This window comes from Pelobates fuscus, chromosome 4 (genome assembly GCF_036172605.1).
Source record: "Pelobates fuscus isolate aPelFus1 chromosome 4, aPelFus1.pri, whole genome shotgun sequence".
In the NCBI taxonomy this organism is placed as follows: Eukaryota; Metazoa; Chordata; class Amphibia; order Anura; family Pelobatidae; genus Pelobates; species Pelobates fuscus.
In genome coordinates this window covers 234,055,339-234,078,454 of record NC_086320.1, presented here as the reverse complement: position 1 = coordinate 234,078,454, position 23,116 = coordinate 234,055,339, and the positions used below count along the sequence as shown (strand labels likewise).

Below are 23,116 nucleotides of genomic sequence, written 5' to 3'. Positions count from 1 at the left end.
TAATTATTATTATTTTATTATTTATATAGCGCCATCAGATTCTGTAGCGCTGTACAAAGGGTGGACTAACAGATATTTAATTGAATAATATTTATATAGAATAATATTTCTAGACGTATTGCTTGCTATTTATATATATATATATTTTTTGCAAATAACTAAACATAATAAGTAATTACTCTTTTCGTCGAGCAGATTTCCTTTTTTCTTCATTGAGCTCATGAGTTGCGTCACGTAGCTTAACTTCAGAACCAGGAGCACTTGCAGGAATTATGTCCAATTGCAGACTTTTACTCTACAGAAGGAAAGGAAGGAATATTTTTATTTTGACAAATACAACATATGTCAAACCTTCATTCTTAAACCATAATTTGTTACATTTGTTATAAGAATAACCTTTAAATAGAAGTACAACATTCAAAGTGTTAAATAATTACATGTCGCTAATACCCTATATAATTATGTCAAGGAAAATATGATCAGCACTTCTCAAAATAAATGCTGAAACTCGGCAGAAGATGTAAACCTGTTTGGATAATTTTGTTGTGAAAATATCTATATTTATTTAGATTTTAGTAGCTTGGTGTCTGAAAATCAGTAAATGTATGACTTTAAGTGGTCCCATTGCGTTAGTATTACTATTAGCAATAAAAAAAATAAAAAATAAATAAATAAAAAATATTTTGAACAACTAAAAGTCAAAGAGTTTTGGCAACACCCCAGGTTAGGTAACGGGAAATTTATGACTCTAAGATTATGATCATGGAAAACAAAGTTGACAATCATTTGTAGACCCTAAAGACACCCTAAACCAGTGATGGCAAACCTTGACATTATAAATTGTTTCTGGACTACATTTCCCATGATGCTCAGCTAGCTTTTAGACTCTAACAACTAGCTGGTTATCATGGGGAATGTAGTCCAGAAACAATTTATGGTGTCAAGGTTAGCCATCACTGCCATAAACATTATTAGCTACCATTCCAAAGTGTCCTCCTGCCCTGAATTGTAAAAGTGATTACCTCTTCCAGTTAATACTGCCATGGATGAAAGGAGTAAAAAAAAAAAAAAATAATAATAAAATAAATAAAAATAATAATAATAATTAAATATATATATACACACACACACACACACACACACACACTCCTATCCTTATCCAGGTCATTATCTTTTGCCTGTTTGTTGCATGAATTAATATTATTCTGCTTTTGAAGATTATTGTATGTTCTCTGCAGTTGGATCTGCTTGTATCAACTGCTTTCAGGAAGAAACAGAACAACTTAACAATAAATAATATATAGCATCTTACTTACCGACTTGTTGGAATCAGATGAAATTCCAAGAGCCTTTTCTAAGCATGTTCTATATTTCTCCATGCGCAGAGAGAAGTCTCTGTACCTCTTGTCCACTGCTGTAACACATTTTTTAATTTCTGCTGCGTGAGCGTGTCCTTTTTCACAAAAGCCGTCAGCCAGCTGTATCAACAGCTTTACCCTTTCTTTGGTTTGCTGCAAGGGACACAAAACAAAAATATTAGGAAAAGGGGAGCAAGTCAAAGTTGTGTTATGTGTATCTCAGGAAGAAGGATGTAGCATTTAACAAGTGTGATTACAAATGTTTAGTTTTCAGAATATAGACAGCAACATTAGCTTAATGAACTAAGATAAGCCAGGGTGCCTGTTTTGTACAGACAATCTTGTTTTCTCCTAGCATTTATTAAATACTTAAATAGAATGATTGCATAAAGCAAAAAAATATTGCTTTTAGTTCTGATGTTTGTGAGAAAACAGAATTGCTTACATTTGAATGATCGCAAAAACAATGAAACTTTCTATACAGACAACTTACCAAAGCTTATCAACTGAAATGTTAAAGGGACACTATAGTCACCAAACAACTTTAGCTTAATGAAGCCGTTTTATTGTATAGATCATGCCCCTGAAGTTTCACTGTTCAATTCAATGCCATTTAGGAGTTAAATCACATTTGTTTCTGTTTATGCAGACAGCCTGTATGAATAAATGGTTTCACATTCAATCAGATGTAACTTTTTAAAACATTTCTTCTCCTGCTCGTGCTTTGTAATTTGAACTTTAATTACATACAGGAGGCTCCTCCAGGGTCTATGGAACTATTAACAGTCCAGAAGATAAGAAATTATACATTACATAAAATTAGCAATAAAGGAAATGCAAACGTTTACTCTTTACAGGAAGTGTTTGGTAAGGCTGTGTAAGTCAAATGCAGGGAGGTGGAACCAGGGCTGCATAAACAAAGAACTTTACTCCTAAATGGCAGACAATTGAGCAATGAGACTGCAAGGGCATGAGCTATACACCAAAACTGATACATTAAGCTAAAGTTGTATTGGTGACTAAAGTGTCCCTTTAATGAGGCAGATTGCGACATATATTTTAATTGGAAACAAAATGTAATTGTTTCACTTATAAGACCTATGAGCACTTTTGTCTACTCTAGCATAAACATGCACTCACACAACCCCACCCCTCCCCCCCCCAAAAAAAGCAACAAAAGCTTAAATCAAGATCGAAAAAGGCAGAACTTGCACTTCACAAAGTCAAGGTCTTTTTTATTTGAACATTGCTCTGTAGATAAGCTATGGGTTACTCCAAAAGCCATATGAAGACAACAAAGCCATAATAATAATAATACATAATTGGATTTAGCTTTTAAATAGAAATTTTTACTAAAGCAATCAGAATGTATCAATAATCGCAAAACAATTATCTATCCACATACTTCCCTTACATCCATAACTCAAAAAAATAAATAAAACCAGCATCAGAATCTTCTGGACTGACCATTAACAATGGGACTCCACAAAGAATTTAGTTTTTCTAGAATCAAAATGCATACCAGTATGAATTGCATGCTACTTCATCTAGCATCTCTAAATTTATATAAAATCTGTCAAAATGTTACTACTAGTAACATAAGTGATGGGTTATATTTTCTAACACAGTTGGTAAATTGCCAGACATGCTTTTAAACAGAATTTGTGTATCAAACATTTTTTCTAAAACAAAAAACTTAAAATTGCAGCTTTTCCATAGGTCACTAAAATACTAAAAACGTTACTGCTAATTTCAATTGAAAAGAAACTGAAAAAGCAAACTGTGTAGGGAATTAGGAAATTGTAAATAAATACCGTATATACTTGAGTATAAGCAGAGTTTTTCAGCACATTTTTTGTGCTGAAAAACCCCAACTCGGCTTATACTCGAGTCAGTGTCTGTATTATGGCAATTTACATTGCCATAATACAGACTGGGGGCTGGCAGCGAGCGCTTACCTCTCCTGCAGCTCCTGCCAGCTCCCTTCTCCTCCGCGCCGGTCCAGTCAGCACCTCTGTCAGCTCACAGTGTAAGTCTCACGAGAGCCGCGGGTCATAGGGCGGCCACGAGACTTACACTGGGTGCAGACCGGACCGGCGCGGAGGAGAAGGGAGCCGACAGGAGCTGCAGGAGAGGTAAGCGCTCGCTGCCAGCCCCCCTCCACTTAACTGCCAATGCCACTGGACCACCAGGGAGTGAGAGCCCCCCTCCCTCCCTGCCATGTATCAAGCAGGGAGGGGGGACGAAAAAAAATAAATAAAATAAAAATAATAATTATAAAAATAATGATAAAAAATACCCACACCCCACCAAGGTTCTGCAACACAAACACACACTGCATTTATACACACACACACACACACACACACACACGGCACTCATACACACACACGGCACTCATACACACACACACACACACACGGCACTCATACACATACACACACACACACACACACAGCACTCATACACATACACACACACACACACACACAGCACTCATACACACACACACACACACACGGCACTCATACACGCCACTCATACACACACACTGCATTCATTATATACACACACTGTAAATAAATATTCAATTAATATAATTTTTTTAGGATCTCATTTTATTTAGAAACTTACCAGTAGCTGCTGCATTTCCCACCCTAGTCTTATACTCGAGTCAATAAGTTTTCCCAGTGTTTTGGGGTAAAATTAGGGGCCTCGGCTTATATTCGGGTCGGCTTATACTCTAGTATATATGGTGTATATATGGTGTGTATATATATATATATATATATATATATATATATATATATATATACACATACATATATACATACATATATATATACATATATATATATTATATTTTTTTTAAATCAAGGGCAGTTTCAGATATTTGACTTCAATTGTTTTTGGTGATCTTAATTATAGAATACATTTTTTTGAATAAAAGCAACATGAAAACAGCAGAAAACTACTAGCCAAGGAAAGTTAAAAAAAATGAAAAAGAAGAAGAAAAGAAAAATTCACACTGTAATCTCTGCACCTCCTTATTGAACATGGGACTGGTCTAATTCCTCCAACTCCTTCAACAAAAGCCTTGCATTTAAATCTATTTTATATTCAGGATTAAGTTAGGATTATGAAAGACTTCATAAATCAATGGCATTGGGGAGGTACTAGTTTTTAAATGCATGAAATACAGATTGGACTGGGTACTTAATTGGCTATGGGGACTAACCCCCCCAATCAATTACCCACACTCCGCAGTAAATAGATTGTTAGAATTGCAGAGACCCCGTTGTTTAATAAGAAGGTCATACATTAAATTGTGAGGTCTTCTTGTAGACTGTTCTTTTTATGACTGCTCTATATTTTTAAGGTCTACTTCTAGACACACCACACTCTCTGGAACAAAATGTTCTATCGTTAAATCATTACTTATAGGCAGTATTTGTCCATTGAAAAGTTGTAGAGATAAAGTATTAAAGCATATCCAGTACCTTAAATAACTGCTTGCTCCAAATGTAACCTTCTTCAAATATTTATATAGGACAATGGTGTCCATGGACAACACAATTTGCTATATAACTAGAAATATTAATAAGCAGGAAGACAACAGGTCTTTGTGCTTTGTTGGTGGGGAAAGGATAAAAGCAAGCCGAGCAAGTACAAAACCAAGTGTAAAGTAGGTGTGACCTTGACAGTATGTCACACATACCTTTTTAACAACTAGTGCCTATTCTCTTAAGGTATCTGAGCCTGAATATATACTTTGTTCCCATCAAGTAAGTCAGATCGCATATATAAAGTTATTTTGGTAACAGAGTTCTCAAAGTGATTTCCACAGAACATGGGATAGATTTAAGGAAATGCTTTCTTTGAGAAAGGCGCAGGTGTGTATTTTGCACAGTGAACTGTACCTCTACAGTAAATAAACCATGAGAATGCAACATGCCAAGAGACATAAGGCACTAATGTGTTACAGTAACACTCTGCAGTTGTATGCAGTGGATTTCAAGGCAAGCCTAGAATAAAAACGGTTGGAGAACCACAGCTAATACTGGGGGATTTATGTTCTGTTTGTACAAAGCAAAGCATTAGCTACAACAGCACATTCTTTACCTACTCTGCGGCCACAGCTCCAATCCTGGCAACTTTTCCTTAAAACAGATTATTATATCAATAAATCCCTCAAGGGATAGGGGCAGAGAATTGTAGGAATTGCACTTTCGATTTACTGCTTGGAAGAACACAAAAAGCTGCATTATGGTAGCCTTTAGGGCATGTTAAAATCGCAAACCCGTATGACCATTTTGTCACATAAAGTCCACCTTACCAATGTAAATCAAACTCCTATGTTTCAGTGTAAATCCATGGTACAATAGAGAATATTATCAGCCTGATTATGCTAGAATGTTCAAATAATTCTTGGAATCCATAACATAAGGAGTTTTTACAGTTCACATGTAACTAATGACCAAAGTACAAATCCAAAAAGGAGGTATCTTATGAGAAAGTGCTTGAAACCTTGAAAAAAATAAATTTTTGATGTGGACTTTAATTAGATTTCGCCATGATTTATTAAACCCTTAATATTACCATCACTATCTGGTTCTTATCTTACACAAGCATGGGCTGTTACACTTATTTAGATTTACCTTAGATTTAAAAAAATTGGATCATAGATAGTCATTGCACCTAAATGGGATCCATCACTTCTTATAAATATACACCATTACATGGAAAAAAACAAAACACTTAAAAACACCTTAAAGAGACACTATAGTCACCAGAACAACTGCAGCTTAATGCAGTAGTTCTGGTGTGTTTAGTATATCATTGAAGGCGTTTTAATGTAAGTACTGCCTTTTCAGAGAGCTGCATCGGGACACCTCCAGTGGTAGTCACTAAGAAGGCCACTAGAGGTGCTTCCTGTGTCAGTGCTGAACAATGTGCAGCACTTCTGCATCGAGGTGCTGAATGTTCGCCACGCTCTGAAACCTTTTCATAGAGATGCTTTGATTCAGTGCATCTCTACGAGGAAATGCTAATTGGCACTGCACAGCTTTTTCCTGTGCTTGCACAATAGCCTCCCAATGCTTTCCTATAAGAAAGAATTGGATTAGATTTTTAATTTTGCTGATCTCTGCTAAGGTGGCGGACTGGGGTGGGACCAGCTGCGATGAGACCAGCGCGGCGCTGGAAGGTAAATAAACACCTTCTACTTTTCAGTGGGGCTTAAATATTGATATTAGAACTATAATGTCAAGAATATATCTTTGTATTCCTGACACTAAAGTGTTTGTTTAACTTAACTTTTATTTATTTTAGCTTTGGTTTATATTAAAGCATGCGACATCACAATCCAGTTTATTTCAGTCACAGTCAGGGCACAAAGGGAGGAGAAATAGAGGCATTCTTTAATTTCTCCTTTTTTCCCTGTATGCTTTTTCTGCAAAAACAGAACTTACAACAGACTGAAGAAAAATGGAGGCTGCAGGATAAAGATGTGCTAATTTTTCACTTCTCACAAATATTTAATACAGCGGTTTAAGTAAACAAAAATTAAAACCACGGGAAGAGACAAATCCATTTTAAGGAATTACGTAAACAGACTCAAACGGACACAAATTAGTTCAGATTGGATTACAATGTTTGCACTCGCTATTAAAGAGAACGTTTCATTAATAATGGATATATGTTTATTCAAAATGGATTTAGAAGCAAGTATTGACACTGGATTACCTTTGCTGTAATCTGAAACTCTTCATGTTCCTTTAACAGCTCTTGTGTGTGCTGAATGGTGGAGCCAGTAGAAGTATGGGTGGATAGGTAAAACTCCCCATTGTCATGGATCCACTCCAGGGCCTTAAAGGAAACACAAATAATGAACTGATGCCTCTAAATTAACGCATACATTAAAAAGTATTATGCTAACTGCATGTATAGATGTCAGACTCAATTGCACAAAAAACTGCAGGACAAACCTACCGTCAACCCCTTAGCATTTTGAAAGGGAGACTGACACATAAAAAGCATGGAGTACACAGAACAAAATGCCTTATTGGCATTGCTGTGCATTCTTGAGTTCTTTGTGCATGAACTCAGCTGCCATGTGAATGCATCAGAAGTGCATGCATTCAGACTAGCATCCCAAACAAACATTTTGCCATGCGTTCACATACAGCTTCTAGAGGTCACCATATTTATTGGTCAAACATGATTTCAAATGGAGATAGAGGATATGTGTTAAAGCATTCATAACATTTTGCTTAAATTCTGCTTAAAACATATTTTGCATTGTGAATAAAAGCAACCTGTCCTTCAACCAAACCCAAGGGAATATGTTCAGAAATATCCATGCGCACACATAATACTTTACATTACACATCTCTAACCTGCTTAGCACTTCTTTCGAAGACCACATACTGCTGGCAATGGTCTAGTCGCCTCTTCCGCAAGGTCCAATAATGAAGTACCCTATTTTCTCTTTGAAACAGCTCATTCAATATATCTAAAAGACACGTTAAAAAAAAAAAAAAAAAAAAAGGCATAATTTGATTTTAATAGTCTCAGACACGTAGCATTGCTTGAGTACAAACAAAATAATTAAAAAGTTAATTTGGAACCTGTATTTGGATTTTATGAAATACTATAATTTTAAATAATAATAATAAAGGCTGGCTTATACAACCACAGTGACCTTGTTGTAGAAATGTGAAAAATAATACAAAATACCAAACAATGGCAAAAAATAAAACAGAATCATTGTCCCACTAATAATGTCGATTAGTAAATTACTTCTATTAGCATTAACCATTTGTTGCTATAGTATACTGCATTAGGCTGCAAATACAGATGATAAAATGCTTAAACAAAAATCTTGTATGCATGATTATCTAAAACAAATGGGTTAGGGCTGACAGGGATGTGCTTTTAACCAGTACTTTGGTCTGAATGCCCATGAATCCTCTAGTTTCCCCAACTATTTTTTTTTATCATACATTCAATTTCTAGTTCTCACCTGTCCATGAGATTTCCGTATAGAGTATAAAAATACGAGAAGATATTCTGTGTGCGGTTACTGATCTACTTTGATAGATTGTATATTTAATTTGTTAACTATCAGAAAAAAAAAATCTTAATACATACAGAACATAAATTCATTTACAAAACTAATTTGACTATAAGCTTACTTACTTTTCACTTGTTGTTCAGGGGCTTTTACATGAGTCACCATTCCTGGCATGTTAACACTGTTCCTGTGCAAGTACTTGAGGAAGACATCAGCATTTCTTCGTGCCAATGTACAGGCCTAGTATAGGACATGAAAAAAGAGATGCCTTCAGAGTCTGCAGATAGTTTTAAATAACAGTTTATACTTTTTCTTTCATGGAATATTGAAGAACATGGTTGTTAATATCCCTGGAAACAGCTTATTAACCCAAGGAGAAACCTGGCTGTCCACCTGGAGTCAAGAATATTTTCCCATCTGTGGTGAAATTGGGTTTTTTGTCTCTTGTGAATCAACAGCTGAAACTAATTTGTTAAAGTCTATATTGTACATGTAACCACAAATGCGGGTGTCACCATTATAAAATGAAGAAATGAACAAATTATGAAATGAAAGATCTGTTAATCACGAACTTACCCCCCCTGAAAGTATGGTCCTATCCATGGACATAACAGAAAATTCTATAATACACAATACACCTCAAGCAATGGCCGCCAGGTCAGTAGAGATTGGTGGGGATAAGCTTGAACATTCTGTGCAAAGGCTGCTATCTGTATAATCAGCCACATCAAACTGCATTATCAGTACTACAGAGATGTATCTAAGCTGGCAGTATCTTAGTGAAAAGTTATTTTAAGTACAGACCTAATATATTAAAATATTTCACGACATGTTTCGCCAGCAGACAAGATAATTGAAGGCACGAGGTCGGCATTCTAATTACAGGGTTTGTCAAAAGGACAAAAAAAAAGAAAGAAAAGGGATTGTGGGTGTAATTTATAAAAAAAATAAAAATACATTCATTAGCACAATTAGTCATTGCAGTGTTAGTTGTAAAGCGCCCTTAGACAGAAACATATCAACCATGAAGTTGCTGGCTTATTTTCCATTGGACAGGTCTCAGGTTTCCATAACACATTTACTGTAAAGTCTGTTATGGCTGATTTTTATTTATTTGTTTTATGTCATTGCCTCATCCCTTCAAGCAGCACTTTTCAATAATGCTTTGATAGAGAGTAAAAAGGAATCTTTAAACACTGCATACAAGAAAGTTGCTATGATACGAGAAAGTAGGGTGCAGTTCTTCTGGCATGCGTGTAATTGTTTTCAAACAGTTTGACATAAACCTAGGCTCTCCCACCAAACAAGATCCTGCACCTCTGCAGCGATTAGAGAAAGCAAACTGCTTACTTCTGGATTATTAGCAAATATCTGGTAAGAATTGGTCAAGCGTGATAGTTTGTGACAATTGTGTATGGCTAAGCCAAGTACTCACAGCCTATCACTGCCATGCAAATTTGAACAGATTTATAAGGATAATGTATCTGCAGAGGAAACATGCCATGGCTATAGCATTCAAGAGCTCTGCTCTAACCCACCTATCACTTGCATTGCGGTCATTGCTGACCAATGCTAGATATATAAATATGTATTATAAGAGCAGCAGATGGGCCAGGTTTTAGGTCTAATGATTATTGGTCAAAATTACTTGTGGCCGTTGTGCCTGGTGACAGACACTATTTGCAGAATTGACATTAAAAAAGCCAGAACTCTTTATCCAGGCTGGCTAATTTTCCCTTCATGCGAGATCTGAGAGACAATCACAAACCACTTTGGAGGGCTTAATTTACGTAATTCTCTGGCGAAACATTTTTTTATTGCCATTAAGATGTTAATTAACAGGTATTTAGTGTCTGTTTTGGGCATTTCCAAATGAAAAATCCAGAAATACGATCTTAATATATATCCCGGTTGTAAAATATTTTAAATTAATTTCTCACGCCCACCATATATGGAATAAAGTTACCGTAAACTGGTTGCACCTACAACATATCAATGATTTCTTTGTTGAACTTAAACGGCAAGGCTTTAGATACCATCTGTGTATCAATTTATAAAATGTTTCCTGTATATTAACCGAGTGCAAGACCTGGCCAAGTTTTACACCAGATCTCCACCGGGAACTCTGTCTCAAAATCTCGCTCCCCTTTCTCAATATTGGGAATGGAGTCAAGGTTCTGATTATTTAAGATTAGGTTTTTAAATCTTGAGATTAATGTATTCCCATACTGCTTCTTTATAAAAATCGTCCAGAGCATTTGACTCATAAATGGGACTATTTTTGAAGAAGTTTTTAATCCTCAAGTATGGGAAAACATCCCATATTAAAAGGCTATATTCTTCTCTTAGGCATCCAAATGTTTGAATACCTAACTTTAGCTGTATATCGGCAAGGGTAGATATTTATTTCTCAATCCATCCAGTAAGATGCAGATCTTGTATATTTAAACTTATAGCTCTTAGTGTGATTCTGGGTTTTTGACCCTTCCATAAAAAGGCAATTTTTAAGTATTATATCCAGTCTTTATTCCATCTAATTTGAAACCTATCCTGAATATTGTTATTCAGCAGGAGTAAATCCATTTGATATTAACTGAGTTTTATGTAGATTTATTTTATAGTTTGAAAATATACTATATTCTTTTATTGTTGATAATGCTGGGATAGAGGTTTCGGGTGGATGTTAGAGTGATTTTGAGATCATCGGCTTAAAGTGTTATTTTAAAGATTTACGTAATTAATAATCTGAATACCCTTTATTGCGTCTGTTGCTCTTATCATAGCTGCCAATGGTTCTATTGAAAGTGCCTACAATAAAGGGGCCATCGGGCAATTCTGCCTTTACCATTATGCAAATAGAAAAAAATGTGAGTTAAAGGGACACTCCAGGCACCCAGACCACTTCTGCTCATTGGAGTGCTCTGGGTGCCAACTCCCACTACCCTTAACCCTGCAAGTGTAATTATTGCAGTTTTTCATAAACTGCAATAATTACATTGCAGGGTTAACTCCACCTCTAGTGGCTGTCTACTAGACAGCCACTAGAGGTCACTTCCTGGTCCATAGCACAGGAAACCTGTGCTAGAGCGTCGCTGGACGTCCTCACGCTGTGTGAGGACCTCCAGCGTCGCTCAAAACCCCATAGGAAAGCATTGAAATGATTTTTCAATGCTTTCCTATGAGGAGACGAAATGCGCATGCGTGGCATTGCTGCGCATGCGCATTAGGTCTCCTCGGCTGGTGGGCGGGATCAGTCTCGCCCACCGGCCGACGCAAAGGACAGGAGGAGCGTCGCGGAGGAGGAGTCAGCGGCGAGGGACATCGCCGCTGCCTCAGGTAAGTGACTGAAGGGGTTTTCACCCCTTCAGCACCTGGGGATTGGTGGGTGGGAGGGAGAGGGACCCTCCAGTGCCAGGAAAACGGATCGTTTTCCTGGCACTGGAGTTTCCCTTTAAGTGCAGGACCTTTGCACCAGGGTTTCTATAGAGATCCATTGCACCCTTCTTAAAAAGACCCTGAATCCCCATAACCTCTAAGGTCTCAAATAAAAATGGCCAGTGTTACAAATGCTGGTATGGTAGATACGCGTTTGCTAGTTCCTCCCGAACTGCTGAAGCCTGATTATAGCTCGCAGTTCGGGTGTAGATTAGAATGGTTCCAGACGAATGCAGCATCCAAGTAGTTTCTCCCCAGCAAGTAGACAGTTACCCAAACATCAGCCTAGACTAGATGAAGGGTAGAACAGGAATGAAGTTTAATGGTGCCACACTGGCTTGTATGCAAGTTCCCATTCAAGGAGCACTCCTACATGGACCTTGTGGGGGACTCTAACCCAAAGTTAACAACCAATTACAACAAGGTTACAAAGTATGACATTCCCCTATACATCACACAATCCCTCCTCTCTGCCTGGGAGATAATTGAGTCAGATACTGTAATAACTCAATTATCTCTAGGCAGAAAAAAAACATTTTTCCATCAAACTTAAAAAGTACCACAAAACACATAAAATCCCCATAAACGGTATATCCCCTGATAGCCCTGATCTGAGTGACCAACATATCCAAAAATCACCCAGATCAGTTCAGTGGTTTTGGAATTCTATGGATGTCTTAATTTGACCGACCGCACACGAGGCTCCTGCCCAGAAATAGTTCCATGAGTTTAGGTTGTGCGGTCTATTTCGGAAAGTCTTGAAACCAAACAAATACACAAACAGTACCCCATGGCTCATAGCAGCATTTGTTCCCCTAGTGAGTGGGAACAAAACTACCGAACAGCGCTCTCCTGGCTTGTTTGGGAAAAGGAAGCTGGCATTCGTTAAGTTTGACCGGTGTTCGGGAAGTCGAGTGTCCGATTTTAGTTCCAGACACTCAACGACCAAGTCCCGCTGCCTCTTTTCGTGCGATCAAGATGGACGCAGTTTTCTCCTGCACGTGGCGTTCAACTATACGAACGGGGACCGCACAGGAACGCACTTAATCGAGTTAATGAGCCAGGGGGGTGGTCGGTGTTCGGTAGTTTTAACTACCGAACCCAAAAAAATTAAAGTCCTGAATATACATGGTGGTTTCATCACAGCCAGCTTACCCTATCAAAGGCCTTCTCAGAGTCTAACACTAAGAAGACCGTATTACATTATCCTATATCTCTATAATCAGACTTAAATATTTACGGGAATTATCATCCCCTGTTCTTCCTGGGATAAACCCAATTGGTCCAAGTGAACTAAATCCTCAATTACAAATTTTAGTCTATTTTCCAATATTTTTGAGTAGATTTAAAAAAAAAAACATTTATAAGTGATATCGGCCTATAATTTTCTAGGGGGGACGGATCTTTCCCTATTTTTGGTATTGGACAAATAGACGCTTAAAATAATTCTTACAGGATATCCCCACTCTTCCCGAAATAATTAAATATCCTGACCAACAACCGGGAAATCAGCGCGTCCGCAATTTTATTAAAAAAAAAATGAAAAATTCAAAAACAAAAACGCAGTATAACCACCAGAACACGGTGATTTCCCCTTTTTTCATTTTATAATTGTTTCCCTAACTTCTCCCAACATGAAAGATTTATTAGGAAACTCTTGAGCCTCTTACGAGATCTTAGGGAGTTCTAATTTCGACAAATTATTTTATTGCAAACTTTGAGATCTGACTATGTTTTAGATTAAAGAACGACTGATCTTTCTTAAATGCTTCTGCTATTTTAAGTGGGTCCAATATGACCCTTCCCACCCACAACCAGACGCTGTATCCTAGATCTTTCATTTTTTTGCTTCATCCGGTTCGTGAGGATTTTATTCACTCTACTGTTAGAATAATACAATTTCTTGTTGGAAATATATATATCATCCAATTTCACCTTTATTTTTTTCTATTAGAGTGGGGTTAGGATTTAATTTGTTTATCCTCTCGAAATTTGCTAACCAAGTATAAGTCTGTGAGCGGCTTGCCCCTTTCTTTCCTTATATATGCATCTGTCTTTATCAGATAACCCTTGATCGTACATTTCAAAGCAGACCATAACACTACATCTAATACCTCTGTTATCATTAAATTGTAAGACGTTTTGAATCTCCTTACGTAGAGCCTGTTTAGCTGATTCTGAGATCAAATTAAATGTATTCTCCAGTCAGATCTTATTTTATGGGAAAGGTTATTTTCAAAAGTACAGAAAACCAGGGCGTGATTTGACCAAGAGATGTTACCTTTATCTGATGAAATACATTTTTTCAAAATTTTCAAATTTTGTAAGAACAACATCAATCCTGGAGTAAGATAGGTGTCTATTAGAATAAAAGGTGAAATATCTATCAGATGGATGTTGGGTCCTCCATATATCATTTAAATAGAGTTTCACTAAACATCCAGTCAGAAAACTTACAGGAACGATAGGTTGAAGAGGACCCTGCTCAAGCGAGCTTACAGTCTATAGTTGGCGGCGTGTAAAACACTATAGGACAGGGAATAGCAATCTAAATAGGTAGGAGTGAAGCAGAGAGTATGGAGAGAGTAGAGTGCAGCCCTTCAGGCCAAGAGACAAATATGTGAGGTAGAGGTTACTCTGGGATGCCATAAGCTTACGTAAAAAGATGGGTTTTAAGGCACTTCTTTAATGAATGAAGACTAGGGGAGAGTCTGATGGCGATAGGCTGTTTGATAGGAAGGGAGCCGCTCATGAAAAATCCTGCAAGCATAAGTTGGCTGTACGGGTGCGAGTAGTGGACAGGAGAAGGTCACGGGCAGAGCGGAAAGACAGAGAAGGGGCATACCTATGGATCTGTGAAGAGATATAAGAGGGGCTAGAATTGGTCAATGCTTTATAGGTATGGGTTAGCATTTTGAAATGACTCCTATAGGATACAGGAAGCCCATCTAAGGACTGACAAAGGGGTAAGGTGTGAGAGGACCGACGAGAGAGGAAAATCAGTCTGGCGGCAGCATTTATTACACACTGTAGCTGAGCAATACAGTTTTGGGGAAGACCAATTAAGAGAGGGTTACAATAATCCATGCGGCAAATTGTTAGAGCATGGACAAGCTCTTTGGTACCATCTTGCATAAGAAAGGGGAGGATGCAGGCTATGTTTTTAAGATGGAATCTACAGGATTTGGTAACATGTGAAGCTCATTGAATCCCATTTGTTAACTTTTTGTCCAAGCCCACATCTGCAAAACAATTCATATATCATTTCATATCACCACCCATAATTCAAACCCCTTTTCGATATTTCTCTACCTTCTCATATAAAGAACCTAAACATTTTACAGGGAAGTCGTTTGTGAGCATAAAAATGTACAAGCATGTATAACACCTCATCCAATTTGCATCTTAAAATGACATATCTACCATTGCAGTCAGCCTCATGAAAAATATACTAAAATTATACTCAAATCTCTAAAGACAATTATAGCCACTCCTTTTTTTCCTATCTACTAAACTTGCTTCATATAACACTGTGAATTTCCAAAATCTTGAACATTTACTGTCCCAGTGGGTTTCTTGAGCAAAACATATATACATTTTTTCCCTAATAAGCATGTTGTATAAATAGACTCTCTTTTGATGTGAATTCAACCCCTAAGAGTTAATAGTCATCACCTTTAACGGATATCCATCCCCATGATGCTCGCTGCGACAGAACCCACCTAACAGTTCCACTCCGTAATTCAACAATCCAGGATTCCGAGAAAAGAAAATCTGTCTTTTGAACCACACCTTACATATCTTACATTCATACCAGCTATCTGGGCGCTTTGTGCTTAGCATCCCAAAAAGCAAACTACTCTGAAACTTCAAAACAGAGAACTAACAAATGTGGGTGAAGAGACAAACAGAGGTTCGCATTATACTCTATCAATGTACTGTAATACTACCGTAATACACATTTCTAGATGATAACTATAACCACTTCATAGATTACTATATTTTTAATCACCCTTACATATATTAAGAAATTCAAGGTATTCTATTTTGCTCTTCCTTCACACATATTTCCCATATACAGTATTAGATTATGAATATGACTTTATAATGATTAAAAATATTATACATAGATTAGAGGATATATTAGGAGTAAAACTTTATAATAATTAGAGGAGTAAAGGCTTCCAGTATATACAATCAAAAATTTTCTCTTTCCCGTTCTATTTTTTTTTGTTGCTTTTTATATATTAACTTTAATTTAAGCATAATTTATCCGAATATTCAAAACTAATTCCACTTGTGTGATTAGTCTACCATCTTCCCACTTTGTGTTTGCCGTTTTACTTTAATTTACAATATTTACAACTATTTTAATGACCCTATAATTCCACTATATGTATATGCCCAAACCTCTCCTCATTTCCAAAAAAAATGCAAAGAGTTAGATAATTTAACCATCAGCTTTTACCAATATGACTATAAAATAAATAGGAATATGTAATTGTATGATATCTGTAACCAAGTTATTTCAATTGGCAGATTTATGCTCTGTTATTATCCTATATAAAGTAGTGTTTGAGGGGCTACTTCTTACTTGCGTACTTCTATGATTGTATATATGAGTACATGAATATCCCAATACACATGTAACTGGGAAGTGTGTATATATATATATATATATATATATACACACACATACTTATCTATTTTCACATATCTAATTACCGGTACTCTCCAAATTAACTAAATGAATATAATTAAAATGTGATCACTTTTAAACCACTTTAAATAGTTTAGGTAATCCTCCTCGAAGTGTCTAATTTTGTGTATACTTTTGTCTCCCTTTATCTCTTTTTTTCCCTTTGATTTTCCATTTTTTACCTCTCTTTTCTGGTTTATTATCCTTTTTTTTTTTTTAAATAGCTTTCTCGTACCCTAAAATGTCATCATCACTTAAACAATCCCTTATCTATGTGTAGATATTTGTTATGTATATTACAGTGAAAAATAGTGATCTTTCTATATCACTATGTTCCCCTATTTATGTGAAACTTGTTTTGGGTATATAACATATTATATTATTTCCCTAATCCAATTATTCCTCCTTCTTTCTTAACCCTGTGGGATCCCTTTCTAGCTTAAAATCCATAAGTACTTTGCAGCCATACACCTATAGACATAACTCATTTTCCACCATGTTCACTACTGTACTAAAACACCCATCTTGGATGTTCTGAACATGAGTTATCTTATCATTTATCTTATAGCAATCTTTTAGCAATTTCAAACCATTTATTAACCTAACCAAAGTATTCTATTCCAAATCAGAGAGATTTCATTCAGTGTAGGAATTGCCTATGATATTATTAATGGTTTCATTAATAGATTTCCTGTATTTCTACTATTATTATGCTAATTTTGTCACATATTCCTGAATTGATATCTCCTGTCCTTAATTGGTTACCGTCTTGAGTTTATAGATATTAAATCCTCAATCTATTTTTTAAGATATTCTCCGTATTTGCAAACACCAGGCAACTATAATATTAAAAAAAAAAAAAAAAGTTAATCATATAGTTACATATGTTTTTGCTGTTGATCCCAAAGAATGCAAAAAACCTAGTCTGAAGTGCTTCAAATTTTGCAACAACTAGGAAAAAATTCCTTCTTGACCCCAAACTAGCAGTCGGATGTCTCCTTGGATCAAACAGCTATTACCACACTAATTAGAACTTATATACCTGTATGTTATGTTTTTGCAAGTATTTATCCAATTGCAGTTTAAACATCTGTATGGACTTTGATAAAACCACCTCTTCAGGCAGAGAATTCCATATCCTTATTGCTCTTACTGTAAAAAAAACATTTTCTTTGCCTTAAATGAAATCTTCTTTCTTCCAGTATAAATGTGGGACCTTGTGTCCTATGTATAGTCCTGTTTATGAATAGATTTCCAGATAATGGTTTGTACTGGCCGCGAATATATTTGTATAATGTTATCATATCCCCTCTGAGGCGCCGTTTTTTCAAACTAAAGAGATTTACATGTTTTAACCTTTCTTCATAACTAAAATGTTCCATTCCTTTTATAAATTTTGTAGCTCGTCTCTGCACTTTTCCTAGTGCCATGATATCTTTCTTTAGAACAGGTGCCCAAAATTGCACAGCATATTCAAGGTGTGGTCTTACCAGTGATTTGTAGAGTGACAAAATTATATTTTCATCCCGAGAATTTATGCCCCTATTTATACATGACAAAACCTTACTGGCCTTAGCAATTGCAGATTGACATTGCATATTGCTGCCTAATTTGTTGTCTATAACAATTCCCAAATCCTTCTCGTGTGTGGTTATGCCTAGTTCACTACCATTTAGGGTGTAAATTGCTTGTGCATTCTTAACCCCGAAGTGCTTAACTTTGCATTTCTCTACGTTATATAGATATAATATAGATATTGTAGACTAGCACGCCCCATACCCTTTAATAACCCTTAACCCCTAGTAATTGTATTGAGGAGTGATATAGTTTTCTTTAAGTCCCAATTGCAACATTTTTTGTTGTTGTTATTATTGCCATTTATATAGCGCCAACAGATTTCGTAGCGCTTTACAATATTATGAGAGGGGGGATTTAACTATAACTAGGACAATTACAAGACAACTTACAGGAACGATAGGTTGAAGAGGACCCTGCTCAAACAAGCTTACAGTCTATGATGTTGCAATATTAATGTCATCGACGGTATAGGTTTGATTGTCCACTGTGAAAATCAGCTTGGTAGGGAATGTCTATCTGTAGGCAATCTTATTGTTTGTCACATACATTTTTTTCTGGAAAAATAATTATGTAACCCTTTTTTGTAGATCAACAAAAATCTCGGCTGCCCAATTATAAAAGATACTGCGTGTAAACCCTATTTAGATCTGTGGCAATGACCATTACATACCAATAGTTTTGTAATTTGTGCTTCCATAATACTGTATTTATACCTTTAAGAAAGCTTCTTTTTGTTCGAGATGCTTGCTGATCATTGGCGTGACATGGTCAGTTTCAGAATTAGGACCCAGCTTGTCGGCACCACCACACCAGTCTTCCTCACGTTTGTACTCTTGCTCCAAGCTTTCTAGAACACTGCACACCTTTGCAGAAAAATTAAAAACAAAAATGTGTAAAATTAATTTGCACAACATTGTAATTTTGTTTAAATACTGCTAAAGGTGCAAAGATGTTCCCTTTCACAATTGTCGAGCATATGGTTTGCTAGAATTGCAGTGATTTTTGAAAATAAATCGAAACAAACAGGTTTTCTTGATGGCTGAGCAAATTCCTGGTTTGGGGAAAGCTCACTACAAAAGCAAATTTTGAGTCTTTGCTGAAAAGAAGGAACTTCAACACTCACTACTTATTGTTATATTTTCAACATATTAGCAATTTAAAGCATCATAAAATTGGGTGTTAGGCTCACTTTAAAATGCAGCTATATGCATATCATCTATATGTCATTTTTTGATAAATGTCAACTTTTCCAATCAACTAAATGAAAGGGGTCTAACAGACCACTCTCCCATATCTGCTTGCTACACAACCCCTACTGTCAACTTCATTATACTGTTAATAACCTATTTTCAGTAAAGGTTGTTAATAACCTATTTTCAGTAAATGTTGGTTGCAATACATAGATTTTTCTTTCATTAATTCAGCCACTATATGCATTGACACTGAGCCTGTTTTATGGTTTAGGGTTGCTGCTAATAGCGCATCGATTATTAATGAAAGGATGATATATTCATTTTATACTGAGCACTAATATGAACTGATGTTGGGCTATTTCAAATGATATAGCTACCAACCAACACAAAATATCTACACACGCGAGTTGAGCACTGCATGTTGTTTTTTTAATTGAAACCTGTTACATATATATAGATATACACAAATTGGAAAGGCAGGATCATCCAGGAACATTTTAGAACTCAATAAGGAGCTTCTCATATGTTCCAGCTATATATTTAGTGGCATTTACACATTGTCATCACTCTTTGTCAAACACGCTTATTATGGAAGTACTCTGAATAGGATGAATCATTGTCTATACCTATTTTATTTACTGGTACAGTAAGAAATTTCCGAATAAGCTGTTATGGGTTAAGATAACATGTTTTTAAATATATTACCTACAATTTCAGATGCCCATTCACATATATTTTTATATTTTAGCACGTCTATTTTTTTTAAAAAAAGACACATACGGACAATCTGGTCAATGGTTTAGTCTTACCACCAGGCAAAAGTGATAAAAGCCCTGGTGGTAGCTTGAAACATTGATCAGATTTTTCATGTGTCTTTTTAGAAAGAAAGAAAGAAAAAAAACAACAACACATTACTTTTTGCAAGTCCTTTAAGCAATTCCCATGTGAAGAAAAAAAATAATATATATATATACCTATTTATTATATAATATTTTTTTTATATGTATTGGATAGATGGATAGATAAGTATACTTATCAGTCACCCAACACCAAGGCTAAGAACTTCATGCAACCTAATGTGATGTGATGTCACACACCCTCACTGAAGAGAAAGGGATGCCATGGCAGCAATATGCTATACTTCTGTATGTGCTGAATTTTAAAGTAACCACTGCAATACAGACCCCAAGCACCATTCCTACTTCAAAACACTGAAGTAGTCATTGGACTTTGAATAGTCCTTTAAATAGACATATAATAATACAGAAAAATATAAATGCTAACAGCTACATTCTTTAACAAATGAAAAGGTGGAAAATACAACCTTCTAATCTGTGTTTTAACACAATAAAAGCAAAAGAAAAATCCAGTATTTCATTACATGGGCAACCTTCCTGGCAATATTAATCAATGAATGACTGAAATATGAATATCTACAACACATTTGACAACCGTTCCCTTTAGGGATCGATCGATTATCGGTTTTACCGATATTATCGGCCGATATTCGGTATTTTCGGCAATATCGGTATCGGCCAATATAGCTACCGATATTGCCGATAATACCTCCTAGGACCGCCAGGCTCATTACAAGCCTGGCGGTCCTGGGGAGTCCGGCAGCAAGCGCTGGCTTACCTTGCCAGCAGCTCCTGCAGCTCCATGTCTAAATCTCGCGAGACCCGCGGCGCGTTGCCACGGGTTACCATGGCAACACTCCGCGCGGTACTAAGGGCCGCGAGATTTACACTGGGGAGCTGAAGGAGCTGCTGGCAAGGTAAGCCAGCGCTTGCTGCCGGACCCCCCAGGACTTAACAAGCCACCGGACCACCAGGGAATACTATATCCCCCCTCCCTGGTAAGAAGCCGGGAGGGGGGACTAAAAGAAACAAAAAAAACACAATTTAAACATTAAAATAAAAATAATTAACATAAAAAAAATCCCCCCCCATTTTACACAAATTACATCACTACACAAACACACACACACACACACACTGCATTACAAACATACACACTACACAAACTGCATTACATACATACACACTACACCTACACACTACACAAACTGCATTACATACATACACACTACACAAACTGCATTACAAACATACACACTACACAAACTGCATTACATACATACACACTACACCTACACACTACACAAACTGCATTACATACATACACACTACACCTACACACTACACAAACTGCATTACATACATACACACTACACATACACACTACACAAACCTACATACACTACACAAACACACTGCATTATATACACACACACTACACAAACACACTGCATTATATACACACACACTACACAAACACACTGCATTATATACACACACACTACACAAACATACTGCATTATATACACACACTACACAAACATACTGCATTATATACACACACTACACAAACATACTGCATTATATACACACACTACACAAACATACTGCATTATATACACACACTACACAAACACTGCATTATATACACACACTACACAAACACTGCATTATATACACACGCTACACAAACACACACTCTGCATTCACTATACACGCTACACAAACACACACTCTGCATTCACTATACACGCTACACAAACACTATACACACTACACAAACACACACTATACACACTACACAAACACACACTATACACACTACACAAACACACACTATACACACTACACAAACACACACTATACACACTACACAAACACACACTATACACACTACACAAACACACACTATACACACTACACAAACACACACTATACACACTACACAAACACACACTATACACACTACACAAACACACACTATACACACTACACAAACACACACTATACACACTACACAAACACACACTATACACACTACACAAACACACACTATACACACTACACAAACACACACTATACACACTACACAAACACACACTATACACACTACACAAACACACACTCTGCATTCACTATACACACTACACAAACACACTCTGCATTCACTATACACACACTACACAAACACTCATTGCATTCACTATACACACACTACACAAACACTCATTGCATTCACTATACACACTACACAAACACTCATTGCATTCACTATACACACTACACAAACACTCATTGCATTCACTATACACACTACACACTCACTGCATTCACTATATACACACACTACACAAACACTCACTGCATTCACTATATACACACACTACACAAACACTCACTGCATTCACTATATATACACACTACACAAACACACTGCATTACACACACTACACAAACACACTGCATTCACTATACACACACTACACAAACTCACTGCATTCACTATACACACACTATACAAACACACACTCTGCATTCACTATACACACTACACAAACACACTGCATTCACTATACACACTACACAAACTCACTGCATTCACTATACACACACTATACAAACACACACTCTGCATTCACTATACACACTACACAAACACACTGCATTCACTATACACACTACACAAACTCACTGCATTCACTATACACACACTATACAAACACACACTCTGCATTCACTATACACACTACACAAACACACTGCATTCACTATACACACTACACAAATACACACTGCATCCACAACACACACAGCTCCCCTGTCTAAATACACTTCATCCACTACATGTGGCATGTATATTTTGCGCATTTACCGTTAGAAATTGTTTATTTTTTCAAAATGGTAAATGTACAGAATATCGG

The 23,116-nt window shown here is 36.4% G+C and overlaps 1 protein-coding gene across 4 annotated transcripts in view; it reads right to left on the bottom strand.

Annotated features, from left to right (window-relative positions):
- The window catches only part of TRIO (trio Rho guanine nucleotide exchange factor), a 297,012-nt gene that overhangs the window by 113,933 nt on the left and 159,963 nt on the right, over nucleotides 1–23,116 (bottom strand). For all 4 annotated transcript variants that reach the window (XM_063451950.1, XM_063451954.1, XM_063451955.1 and 1 more), the window contains exons 18-23: nucleotides 18,859–19,008; nucleotides 8,559–8,673; nucleotides 7,757–7,872; nucleotides 7,104–7,226; nucleotides 1,317–1,511; nucleotides 180–295 (exon numbers count right to left, since the gene is read on the bottom strand). In XM_063451950.1, coding sequence (XP_063308020.1) covers nucleotides 180–295; nucleotides 1,317–1,511; nucleotides 7,104–7,226; nucleotides 7,757–7,872; nucleotides 8,559–8,673; nucleotides 18,859–19,008 — 815 coding nt within the window. The remainder of the gene's footprint in view (nucleotides 1–179; nucleotides 296–1,316; nucleotides 1,512–7,103; nucleotides 7,227–7,756; nucleotides 7,873–8,558; nucleotides 8,674–18,858; nucleotides 19,009–23,116) is intronic.